Source organism: Pagrus major, chromosome 6, assembly GCF_040436345.1.
Source record: "Pagrus major chromosome 6, Pma_NU_1.0".
Lineage (NCBI taxonomy): Eukaryota > Metazoa > Chordata > Actinopteri > Spariformes > Sparidae > Pagrus > Pagrus major.
In genome coordinates this window covers 8695077-8707605 of record NC_133220.1, presented here as the reverse complement: position 1 = coordinate 8707605, position 12529 = coordinate 8695077, and the positions used below count along the sequence as shown (strand labels likewise).

The 12529-nt window shown below is 41.6% G+C and overlaps 1 protein-coding gene across 1 annotated transcript in view; it reads right to left on the bottom strand.

Annotated features, from left to right (window-relative positions):
* Positions 1 to 12529, bottom strand: part of arhgef10la (Rho guanine nucleotide exchange factor (GEF) 10-like a) — a 120199-nt gene that overhangs the window by 14860 nt on the left and 92810 nt on the right. The window contains exons 21-24 of the mRNA XM_073468882.1: positions 12355 to 12441; positions 7265 to 7479; positions 6220 to 6377; positions 3792 to 3934 (exon numbers count right to left, since the gene is read on the bottom strand). Of these exons, the coding sequence (XP_073324983.1) occupies positions 3792 to 3934; positions 6220 to 6377; positions 7265 to 7479; positions 12355 to 12441 (603 nt within the window). The remainder of the gene's footprint in view (positions 1 to 3791; positions 3935 to 6219; positions 6378 to 7264; positions 7480 to 12354; positions 12442 to 12529) is intronic.

Below are 12529 nucleotides of genomic sequence, written 5' to 3'. Positions count from 1 at the left end.
AGATTTGTCAGCTGCCTCTTTTAATTTGCTGCAACTTTTAAGAGAAGAAAATGTAAATGCATGTGCATATTCAATTTGTACTTCAATTAAGTTTTTTTTTTTTGCAACTGTGCTGCATATTTATATTCATATCATATCTAACACGAGGTTAGAAAACATTTGTAATTGCAAATGGAATAAGTGGTTAAATAACGATTGTGCATTTGCAACTTTCTTAATTCAGTTCTTTCTAGAAATGAAGCTCATTTACATTGAAAATGAAAAACAAATTTATACAATGCGGGCAATGACACATGCATTTTGTTTATTGTTGGTGTTTTAGTTTGTGTGGCTGTTCAAATTCAGAATCATATTTTTTATATGTCATCAACTTTTATTCATCCAGGGCAGGATTGCTTTGCACACATGCTCCTTTTCCACAAAAACCCTCTACCCATTTACACAGCGACGCACACTCCCATCTGGGAGCTATAATTAAATGGTAATGGTTTGCAGTTCGGCATCTGAATACCATATTAACATTACCCAGAAGAGTTTGTTTTGTGTCATTCATTATTGTCTACCACAGCCGGAGAAGTGCCCCCCTGTACACCTCTAATGACACACTGTACAGATGAACACCTTGGAGAATGAGTACACAAAAATAGAAAGCGTGACAGAGACAACACCCAGGATGATTTTCTGGAGATAACAGTGCACATTCCTGTACCATAACTCAGAGCGCTACAGCGAAATGAAGCTTATTTGTGTGGGAGAGCTCCAACAAACATTGTATGACTACACAGGCTTTGATTCGTTGTCCACGCAGCAGCTCCAGGCAGTAAATCTTGATGACATCACAGATTAGAAAGCCGGCTCTCTAAGGCTGTGTGCATAAATCTTTTCAGAAAATGAAAGGAGAGTAAAAATTCCTCAAATGCTCCAAAAAGCGACAGAACAAATAAAAAAAAGAAAAAATCACCTTGTCTAGCACTTTCACTTATGAAGCCATCCATTTTGGTTTTCGAACCATGGTTTAGTGAAGACTGAAAATATTTATCAGCTGGCAAGGTGGGTGGAGTTGACCTTGCAAGAAGTGACACATAACAAAACAAATATCCTTCAAACTCATTCTTTAACTGGTTAGACAATCCTTTCAAACAAGATCTTTTGAATTGCATTATTACCTCCGCCAAGGATGTTGTGTTTTCCCCCGTGTCAGTTTGTTTGTTTGTTGGTTTGTCAGCAGGATTACACAAAAACTACTGAAAAGATTTACTCAAAACTTGGATGGAGGATTTGTCTCGGCCTAGAACAGATCCCATTAACTTTAGGTACAGATCTGGATAAAGGTACAGGCCGAGGGCTTTTTCTCACTTTATTTAACATTGGGTGAGATAAGATGCTTTTTGACATTTTTGTTAAATTCTCAGGGAATAATGCAGGGCTATTGATGAAAGAAATCGGCCGTATTCAGTTGGCTGGTATCTAAGAGTGAATGTAATCTGATGCGGATCCTTTCATCTGGTGAGCTTTAATTATGGTTAACCAATAATGGGTGGTTTTAAATTTAGGGTCATGCTTGATTAAATTAAAGGGGGCTGTCTGGCCTTGGTATGGCTTGAGGCATGTGCTCAACTGAGTGTCATTCTATAATTTTGATTGTTTTTTTGCATTTATTTATTTTTTTGCTCTAAAACAACTTTTAAAGGTAAGGACATTGTAGTTAACCTATACTGTAATATTTTTGAAACCCGAGGCCCTCTCCTGGAGCCAAAGCTGGGAAAGAAATGTCAGGTTGGACACAGCCTGAAAGACCTACATGGAGGTGCTGCCCTGTGGGCCCAGCATCCGCAAAGAAAGATATTGAGATGAGGTGCAATGTCATGAATTGGTCATAACAAACACCGTGATCGAGCATTGGGTGATTCATAAGTGTACTCGGTAACAGAACACTATTGGCCAAAGGTTGATGATCGTCACATCTGTGGCCGTATGTCTTGGACACTCTGGCGGAGAGAGGAGCAGAGCTGTCGGATCAGATGGCAAGGAGGACTGACGGCATTGCCTTGTAAAGCCAGACGTGTAGTGAGGGGGAACTGGGAATGTATGGCTGACTTCCCTGTCCACGAGCTCTTTAACTCTCTCCTCCAGAGAGGTTGAGGACATGGAATCCAAGAGGGCCACGTTCAAAGCCTCCATTGTGGATGTGGCTGCTAGGAGTTGTCAGTGGTCACCGAAGCAAAAACCCAAGTGTGGGGGGAGTTCAGTGAAGCTATGGAGACAGACTTCCGATTGGCCTCAAGGAAGTTCTGGCAAACGAGTGAGTCATAAACGGAAAGCTGGGTTGGCTAAGGCTTTGTTCAGCATGGGAGGAACTGAGCAGTGGAAACGGCACTCTAAGGAACTCCCGAACTTGACAAACATGTCCTCTGTGGAGGAGGCACAGTCTGAAGATGAAACCATACCCATATCCCTGGACAGAGGTCTCTGTGGTAGTTAAGATGCTCCTTAGAGGCAAGACGCCAGATGTGGATGAGAGCCACCCTGAGATATGGTAGGTTGAGCTGTCTCGACTGATAAGCTTTTCAATGTTGTAGAAGTAGGGGACAGTTTTTAAGCCTCTCTGTAAAAGCAATGCAGATTCCACCCTGGTCATGGAACAGTGAACCAGCTCTTTATCCATGCATTTATTGTGGGAGTCATGAGAGTTTGCCCGTCAAGTCTACATGTGTTTTGTTTGCTTACATTCCCTTAGGGATTCCTGTGTGGGTACAGTGATAGTATGAGGTATTGAGGCCCTTGCTGCAGGCCATGCAGTCCTTATATAACCAGAGTGAAACACTGTTCTCGGCAGGAAGTCAAAAACGTTTTATGGGTGTTGGGCTCCGCCGGGGTTGTCCCTTGTCACAGTCTGTTTATGATGTTCATGGATAGGATCTCAAGGCGCAGCCACCAGGATGAGAGTGTCCAGTTTGGGGACTTCAGAAATGCTTCCCTGCTCTTTGCCTGCTGCCCTGACCCAGAAAATGGATGGATGGGTGCTTGGATGTAATATTTTGTAATATGACATCTTGCTATGTATGCCATATGACATGACCACCTAAATTACTATCTTTTATTAATTTTTTAGACTTCCTTACGTACACAAACGTCTCCCATAATCTAGTATAGAGACAAAGAAAATAAACAATGCAAAAAACGTCACCATGTCAAGTGACATATGGTGAAAAAACGGTCCTGGGCACCAAAAGATTACCTCAAAGTGGCCGCAGGAAATGTTGTTCACATGATCCTGTTCGACCTGATCTAAAATAAAAAATCAATAGCTAGAACATTCATTCTTTTTTCATCTTCCGCTTAATTAGATTGTATGTGCATGATGACGTCATGATGTCACTGGATGTACGTTGCAATACGAGGTGTAAACGCACCCCAGTGAGTGGGAGGAAGGGAGCAGAAAGGCAGGTTGACAGCTGTCAGAGAGAGATTGAGGGAAATAGTAGTTCTGAGCAATTTGAATATATTTTGTAGTTTTGATAAAAAAGTGTATTGTGTAGTTGTGAGCATACTGAGCATTTGAAGATTTCTCCAAGAAAAAACATCACAATAAGCAAAAATAGCAGCGTATTTAAGTTGTAGATGAAAGTACAAAGTGTTTGGAAGGAATATCGGAATAAACAATGCACAATGTTCAGAACTTTCCCACATGGTAGCCGTTTGATGATTTCATGAAAAGTCGATATCCGTTTCTTTTTTTAGTAAAAGGTAAAGTGCAACATTATGTGCCCAGCAATGACTTAGTTATTTACCTGAGTGGTGAGACTGGAGATGTCCATGACTGTGACCGAGTTCCCACAGCTCGCCCACACTGAGTCATCTAACACCAACAGTGTTCGCACTGGTTCTGAGCCCAGGCTTACACATCTGCAGGAGTCAGGGTCCCAGAGGTCATCTGGGAGAAAAAAAAGGGAAAAAAATAACTGTGAACAAAAACACGATGCACTGCTAAAAAAAAACTACAACCAAGAAATCAAAAGGACGTAAGAAAAACCCTTCAAATCAATGGCTATTATCACAGCAAGCCTACAGTTATATTAATAATCTCTGAACACATGCCCTGCTTCGATTTGAACACATTGAGCGAAGCAATTAAATTCAATTCTTCCCACTTGTACCACAGCAAGTTAGCTTGGTGTTTACTTTAAAAGTACTCCTAAAGCCATCTAACACTGCTGAGCAATTACTAAGCATCAGTGAAGAAGGCTCACAGTGAAGGCTCATTTTCTTTCACTCTAATAAAAAAAAAACGCCATGTGAGAGAATATATACCACAGGTTGACTAAATAACGACTGTGAACTTCCATTTGAATCGTCACACACTGTGCAGCGCGATGTTTTCATCCCTGCCTCCCACATGCTAATAAGCGGTGTACGCTTTAATCCACTTTCCAACTACTTTATCATCAGTTCTCTCTCTCTCTGTCTTGCACTCCCATTTTGCTTCATCAGTGTGAAAATGAAGCAGACCTTTATTCTCTGAGCTTTAATCACGGGGCACACGTTGCAGCTACCACAGAAGCACATTATAAAGTGAATTGCATAAGCATTTCCTTTGCTATGCGTTAATGAAGCAAAATTAGGGAAGGGAGTGCACCCAGCCATTTAATTAACATTTTGAGTTGTTTATTTCTGGCTTTCATAGCAGAATAGCTTTACAATGCCTTCTGCCTTCCACAGGTTAATTGCTTGGCATGTTATAAAGGTCATTTTTCCACCTTTTCAAAATTCACTCTTGTAAATGTCCCTCCGGCCCCTCACGCTAAGCAAGGCCACACCAAAGCTTCTCCCTCTTTAACACAGAGGGGCCCCGACTTGTCACACTAAACCAAACTTCTCTGCCTCGTTTTGCAGAATATTTTCATTGCAAGTTGACATGATGTGCATATCTCGGTGAGGATAGCTGGAGCACATTACTCACTGAGCAACAATGTGTTTGGAGCATTTAAACCCTTTTTGATACAAGTCTCGACTGAAGCCTTGGCATTTCCTGGCTGCTGCAGACTTGTTTTTAGACAGTAGCACACTAGTCAAGGGCATAAATCTTTAACAGATGTGCCGAATCCACAAACATTCCCCGGCACCCTCCAGAGCTTTTCTCCTGTCCTTTTTTTTATATACAAAGCATGAATAGTAATATTTAATCGGCATGCAGCAGCTTGGTGTAATTAATCATCCTTTCTGCTTGGGAGGAGAGAGGAGCACAGGAGGAAGGCAAGCACGTTGACATACTGTGGCCAGGTAAGAAGAAGCCTGGTGATAGAGCTATTGTGCTCCCGCTGGCTGTGAAGCCTGCATACGACTGCTGTGATGATGTTAAGCCCCCCCTGGCCTTGTGCGTTGCCTGACTAAACATGGCATGCCATCTACCACATGGCGAAGTGTTATTTTCATACTTACAGCGGGTGTGAAAATCAGTAGGAATGGAAAGGTATAGCATTAAGGGAAAGTGATTCGAAGGCAGCAGTTTGAAAGGCAGTCTGAAATTAATTGAATTTTACAAATACTCTCGGTCTGAAAATGGGTTTCCTGAAAAATGTGTCACACATGACACTTAACACTGATATTGAACACAAAAGATGTTTACCACAGAGCTGTTTTAGAAATTTATAATGCATGAAAACAGTAAAACTCATTTGTACTAATTATTTCACTGTAGGAAAAAATATTTTGTTGATTAACATCAGCCATTAGAAATTAACGATAAAAGATGTCTCAGTCCATTTAACATAACATCTCATTAGGAGAGTAGCTGGCATGCAGGTTTCTATCTACAAAAGTAAAAGGGAATGAGACACTGGATAGCCTCATGTCAGAATTAGAAATGTATGTTACTGTGACATGAATGCACCCTGTTTGTCTAATTGTGTTTGTATTGAATTGGTAGAAACGCAGTAAAGGCTGGAATTCGCACACAATAGCAATGACATGCCTCATTTACTGTAGCTACATGTTTATGAAAATAGTATTTAGAGAATGTCGTCGATGTCATCACAAATATGTTTTGCATTTTGAATTAGCTGTGACTTCATCTTTCATCATATATTCTTCTGACATGAGATTTAAAAAAGCACCGGGGACATTTGTACATTTCACTTCCCCGACAGACCTCACATTGAGAACTGCAACAGAAACTACAGCCATCCGTCTGGAAACAAAGCAACCTTGGAGGGACCTTACCCCTGCTACTTCTTCCATAAACCATCATGGTTCCGTTCCGCAGGCCTGCAAACAGGAAGCGAGAGGAGTGCTTCAGGCACAGCACAGGGCAGCCCTCTGGGTTCTGGAGGGTCAATAGGCATTGTGCTGCGGTGTCCACACTGCCGTAGACCAGTACGCTGGAAGAACAAAAGCAGCACAAGCCGGCATGATAAATGAGTGTCATTTGAAATGACAGAGTGCCTCGTTTTCATGCAGTTTGATTTAACAGTGCACTTTGGAGCAAAGCATTGTGTATGTGCAACCACTCTATCTTTCTCATGTTTGAAATGCCATCTGAACTTTGCTGCATCTTATTGTCTTCTTCAGAATGACAAATGCACATCGCTGTTTGTTTCTCTCCGTTTGAGAAGAGGCTGACAGTCCTTCGAGTGTGCTGAAATGCTGAAATTGTTTTTTTTTATTTTACTCTACGTTTTTCTTTCTTTCGGTTTCCCTGGACAGACACTAACACCACAAGGGAATGAGTCAGCATAAAAAAAAAAAACTGCTGACGTATGATTCTGGTTCTTATAGCAATGACTAAACACTGCCACAAATGAAAATTACAGAAAAGCGGCAACATAAAGCTGAATCTTAAAACCAAGAATATTCTCAGTTTGAAAAAAAAAACAATCAAACAGAAGAACGTATTCACTGAACTATGGCAGCAGACCGAGATTAAACCTATCCTCTGTTACACACAGTGGGGATCAGAAGGTTTATTGGATTTGAAAATGAAACAGTGATCTTTGCAGCAGTAGCAGTATTGATGCTGCGTTAGGGTATCAACTCTGATTTCCTGCTTTGATGAAATATTGACAAGCAAATCTATACTGCAAGTGATCTCAAGGGACCGTAACAGAGGATAATACAGGATATTATATCACTACAGAAGAGAAGCATTCTGCTCTTTTTACCTTTACACTTGTGTGTTAAATCTCATTTCATAATTTTACATCATTCTATTTCAACACAAAGGCTTGTTTGTAGTTCATCTCTGTTTTCTGTGATATCAGTCTCTCACCGCCCGTCGTCTGATCCAACACAAATGTTGGCGCCGATCCCTGAGGGGGCCTTGTGAACTCCGGCTTCCACTTCTTCACTCGGAGAGGGTTCTGGCACATACTCCAGACATCGGACGGCGGCGCCGACCTGCAGGCTCTTTACAGCTCTTGGCATGGGTCTGTTGAGGGAAAATATTTCTATCTGCCCCTGAGAGCCGTCTCCTCCGCCAGCCACCTGTAGGGAGAAAAAAACACGGTTGAGAAAAGGTCAAGACCCCATGTTAAGCTGTACCAATGGACTGAATCATAATGCCATGGGTAATAAACTATTCTGCTGAAACAGAAGAAAAAAAGAGATAGGAAGAGCAGAGAGCAGAACCACGCCGGTCTAGCTTAAATCGTGCCTGCAGTGTGTTCAGTGTCTTAATCAAATTGTGGAGGCCAGTGGATAATGTGCCTTTGGTTAAACATTCTCTACCTGTCAGCAATTTAGATTTCAAAAAAGTTCAAATCAATTATCCTTTCAGACCTTGTCGTTTGTAGCAACTGCTCTCTTTTTTTTTTTGAATATCACTTGGAATTTTAAACACATTATGTAATGGATTCACAATGTCATCTCGAGAACATCAAACAATCCTTAAACCCCTGCGATCTTTTCATCATTGAAAGAACAGAGAGGCTCTCGTAAGTTTCTGAAAGACTCCGTGTTGCTTAACAATGAGGGGGTTTTTATTATGAGTTTACGAGATCAAGTGACTGATCTATTGAGGGAGTCAGTTCACGATAAAATGAAAATATAATAATTTTCTATTCATTACGCTGACATCTGATGTTAACATGTCCAAGGTCACACTAAGAACTTTAAGCTGCAGCTCTCAGTACAAATAAAGACTCGAACACAAGCATTCAAAGAGAGCCTTTGAAATCCGGGAGCTTTCGGTGGCTCAATTTGAATTGATTGGAAGTTTCTACAATTCAGTGTTCGTGGTCTGTACCTTTTCGAAGAGAGAGAGAACACAAATCATTATAAAAAAAACCAAAAAACACGCAGTAAACAAACAAGAAACCAGCCTTAGATGATATCAACAAAGGTCCACTACTCATAACAAGCTCCCCGAAGCGACACACACCCCAAAGTCTGAGTGTCTTCATTTCCTCTGTAGCATATTCACATTGGCCTTTATGTAAGCCTGTCAAAGCCAATGCCGAGTAAACGAAGACAGCAGGAGCCCTCCAACCTATTTCAGATACAATTCCAATTAGGGTGGCATTGCCTCCATTCCCAAACAATTAAAGTGTCGCTGTAGGTTTTCAACACAATTTCATTCATTACTCCTGTGTGAGGCCCCGGTGGATGTCCAGACAAAACACAACGTCCTCCTCGAAAAAAGAAGCACGGCTGCTCGCTGCTAGACACCGAAGATTTATTCTCTGTATGAATCACATCGTGCGAATGTGACACGAGCTAAATATAGTCTTTAGCTCTTCTCCTCCACACTCACCCTTATTTGCATGCAATCATTTGTTTGATTTGTATCAGCGTGCAGAATCTGGACAGGAGCGATCCTGTGGGCTCTTGAGAATGAGCCAGAACAAATAATGGTCTGTTGCACAGGGTGGAAAAAAAAAAGACAGGGACTTATCTTGCAGCGAGGAGCACGAAAAAAGACGGCTTCAAGTGAATCTGTGTAACCAGAACCAGAGGCAAGGCCCCCCCTCGCCCAGACTCCTTTATAATTTATAGATTCACATGTCCATCCGTACCTAACAAACAACTACACACACCACCATCACCACGATCCACATCAATGAATACATTCCCTTCCTCTTTTCAATTACACCCAGTCCCCCTCTCTCTCTCTCTCTCTCTCTCTCCCTCTCTCTCCCCGCCCGATATCCAGTGCAAATACTGTGTCCTGACAAAGTCATCACTACTTATTTAGAGAAATAGATATCTGGAGTCGTGCCCTGGACAGATTCCTCTGCTCAGCTCGGGAGAAACAAAAACTTCCCAAACAGTAAATGCTCTGCCAGCAATAATTAGATTGCTCTGGATGCAGTGAGGAAGCGTGGGAGAATGGTCATGATAGCACACTCTGCTCAATTGCATTCGCCACATTAAGCAGCCAAAACCATGGGTCACCAGATTGTTGATGTACTCCAAAACGGCTGCATTTTAAATTTCCCATCCCTGACATTTGCTATGAATTTCTAACCTCCTGAATATGCACATAAGTGGAGACGCGTAATGGCAGCGTTAGTAGTAGCAGGATGCTGGAGAAAGTGGAACAAAGAAGGTGAAGGCAAACAGGGAAACACTGGGGTATCAGGCTGATTAGACACAATGTCATTACTCTGATCAAAGCACACAGAAATCCCCATAGCCCATCTCACGTTAACATGATTAGTGTCATCCCTTATTTGACAAGCCTGCCAGGGAGGTAGAACCAACTGGGGGCGGGAACGCTCAGCCACTAATTATTCTTGCTGGATCCGCAGGCCTTCACTATTATTTTTTCAGTGGATACCAGTTTGTTTTTGCTTTGTTGACATGTTGCATTGTACAGTATGTAACACTGACTGTGCTGGAGGAAGGTCAGATGTGCTCAGTAACTCAAGGTGCCCCTTTTTCTGTTAGTGAGGTCGGTCCAGAATTTCTGATTTGGCTGGCACTGCGAAGAAAATTCACTCTGTAGAATTTAATTCCATTCACAATGAAAAAGGTTGCTGACATTTTTATAATCATAATCACATCATTAGTTTATTATCGCCTGAAACCAAGAATTGTGTTTTTGTTACCTTTGGATTAGCCTTTTTTATCTGCAGAGGGAAGGATGCTCTTCCACGCAGTATGCCATGTTGAACTGCTGTTAAATACAGCAGCCCAGAATGGACAAATCAAACACTAGCTCTAGAGAGGGACTTTCTCGTTTTTAGCAGCCACCGTCGGAGAGGAAATGGGTGTTTAATTGGTTGCAATCTTCAACATCGCCGCAATAAGTCCGAGACACTCGACCTTTAAGTGAAAGACCTCTTTGCTGGATATCTTTGAAGACTTCCTCATATATGGAATTCACCATAAAGGCGCTACAGCCCTTCGGTTTCTACAGGCAGAAATCTCCAAGTTATTGAAATGCAATAAGTGTACCCCAGTTTATTCCAAATATCCACTGTGACTGCCTCCAAAGCCAAAAATGCAATTATAATTCAATCAAGAGGTGAATTTTCATTGTTTACTGAGCAATGCTCCATCACAGTGAAACGTCTGACATTTTCTTTCCCAAAGATTCAGATCCAAACTCTTTTTTCTTTTGAGGCAAACCTATTTCTTGAAAATTACTGCCAAGAAAACATCACTTGGACTGAAGTCAGGCATGTCACAAAAATGTGACTTGAAATTTAACTTCAGCTTGACGTACGTAAGACTCGACTCCCTGAAGATCTGACTTTGATATGGAAAACTTTCTAGTAAGTTTTCACCTGGTATAATCCTGGAACAAAACTAAATAAATGAGAAAGCCTCAGATGGTCACGTACATAACAAGGCATATTGAAGGATAAGACATTGTTTACACCCTAGATGCATGGTCGAGCGTGTGCACCCACTTCAGATGGGGTATGCGCTAACCCTTTTAGCTTAGCAGCTACAGTGGACAGATCAACTTAAAAAGGGTGTAAACAATGTCTTTTCAAATCTATGTGGCATCTCTTGGCTTTGGATTACACCAGACGAGTTGTATTAAGGCCATTTCTTTTGTTTTTTGGTGTTTTTTTTTACGTTTTAAGCGAGTCCCCATCTACTTCAGTTGTTTAGGAGAATGCTGCAAAACTGTTTACAGTGAAGCTCCAGAAGCATTTTGTGAACTACAAATCATTTTCATTTTTGGGTGCACTTATCCTTTAATTTAAAGGACATGAACATGTTTAGAAGCCATGTTACTGTTATCATCAGCATTCAGAGACCAGAAAGACTTGATCTTGACCATTTATATTGAGCCGTATGATTTGCTCTCCTGGACTCTGAGACTTGACCTGAGATGTGACTTGAATTCCTGTTGAATGACGTGAGACTTGACTCGGTCTGAGGTCTTCGGTGCATGCCTTGCTGCTATGCTTTAAAAATGAATGAACTTCACCACCATATATAACCTCCGTAGCAGCTGTTAATGGCCCTATTGTGCATGAATGCATGTGGGCATAAGGGACTTAAACCTTTTAATGCAGCACTTCAGTCTTGTGTTCACTAGCTACACTACACTTATTCTGTACCAGTTAACCACGCAGCATGTGGAAAAGCTACCTTTATTCCTCCAAAAGGTGTGGGAGGCCAAGGTCAGGGACATTACAGTCATCTGTAATAGTATGTGCTCACAGAGAAATTGAGGGTCAACCACTGATATCTCAGTGCCCTGAATGCCAGCTCCACAATATCTCCTTTTCCCCATCCGAGCATCCAGTCCTCTTTAGAATAGCATCGCACAAGCAATTAAGTCTCAGACACTGAGCCGCACTCTGTGTCTTGAAGCGCCTACACTTGATTTAGGCACCTTTTGGGTTTAAAGAGGATTACCTGATAAATGGCCCACCATCTCCAAAAAGGACGGGGGAACAAAAATTGAAACTTAAAGATTAATAGCAGATTCTTTGCATCATTTTTTTTTCTCTGAATCCCACCCTCCCCTTTCCAGATCCAGCTAAACTCCCACAAGTCCGGGGATTGTGATGTGCTGGTCTGGCGGCACAATTTGCCCCACTCATCATAAAACACTCTGCAGCAGTTACCTACCACTAGCCTTTACACTGTATTAATTCACAGTTTCCTGGCGACATTTTGCAGAGAGAAATGGTGCATGTCCCATTTTTAGCCTTGAGATACATTTTTTTCTTCTTCTTTTCTTTGAATGAATGAATGAGAGAATATGGTAGCAGGGACATTTAAATGGCTATGGTTATTGTGTTAAAAGCGAAGCTATCAGCAACTGTAAAATATGCATTATTTTGCCTTGTCATTTATTATTATTTCTAGTTATTTAGCATTCAATTGAGTGTGTGGGTGTGTGTACAGTATATGAATGCATGCAGGCGTGTGTATAAGCAACAGATCACTTACCCAGAGGTAGCCTTGAGGTAAGGAGGTGCTCGCAGCAGAGAAGCCCAACAATGCGCAGTGAACAGGATTGTGGAGGGCAGCTTCAAGCTACAAGAGACAAAATGAATATTGATTTTAGATGCATCATGGCTCAATACTGCAACCTTATCTTTTTTCTTTTTTCTTTTGATGTAGT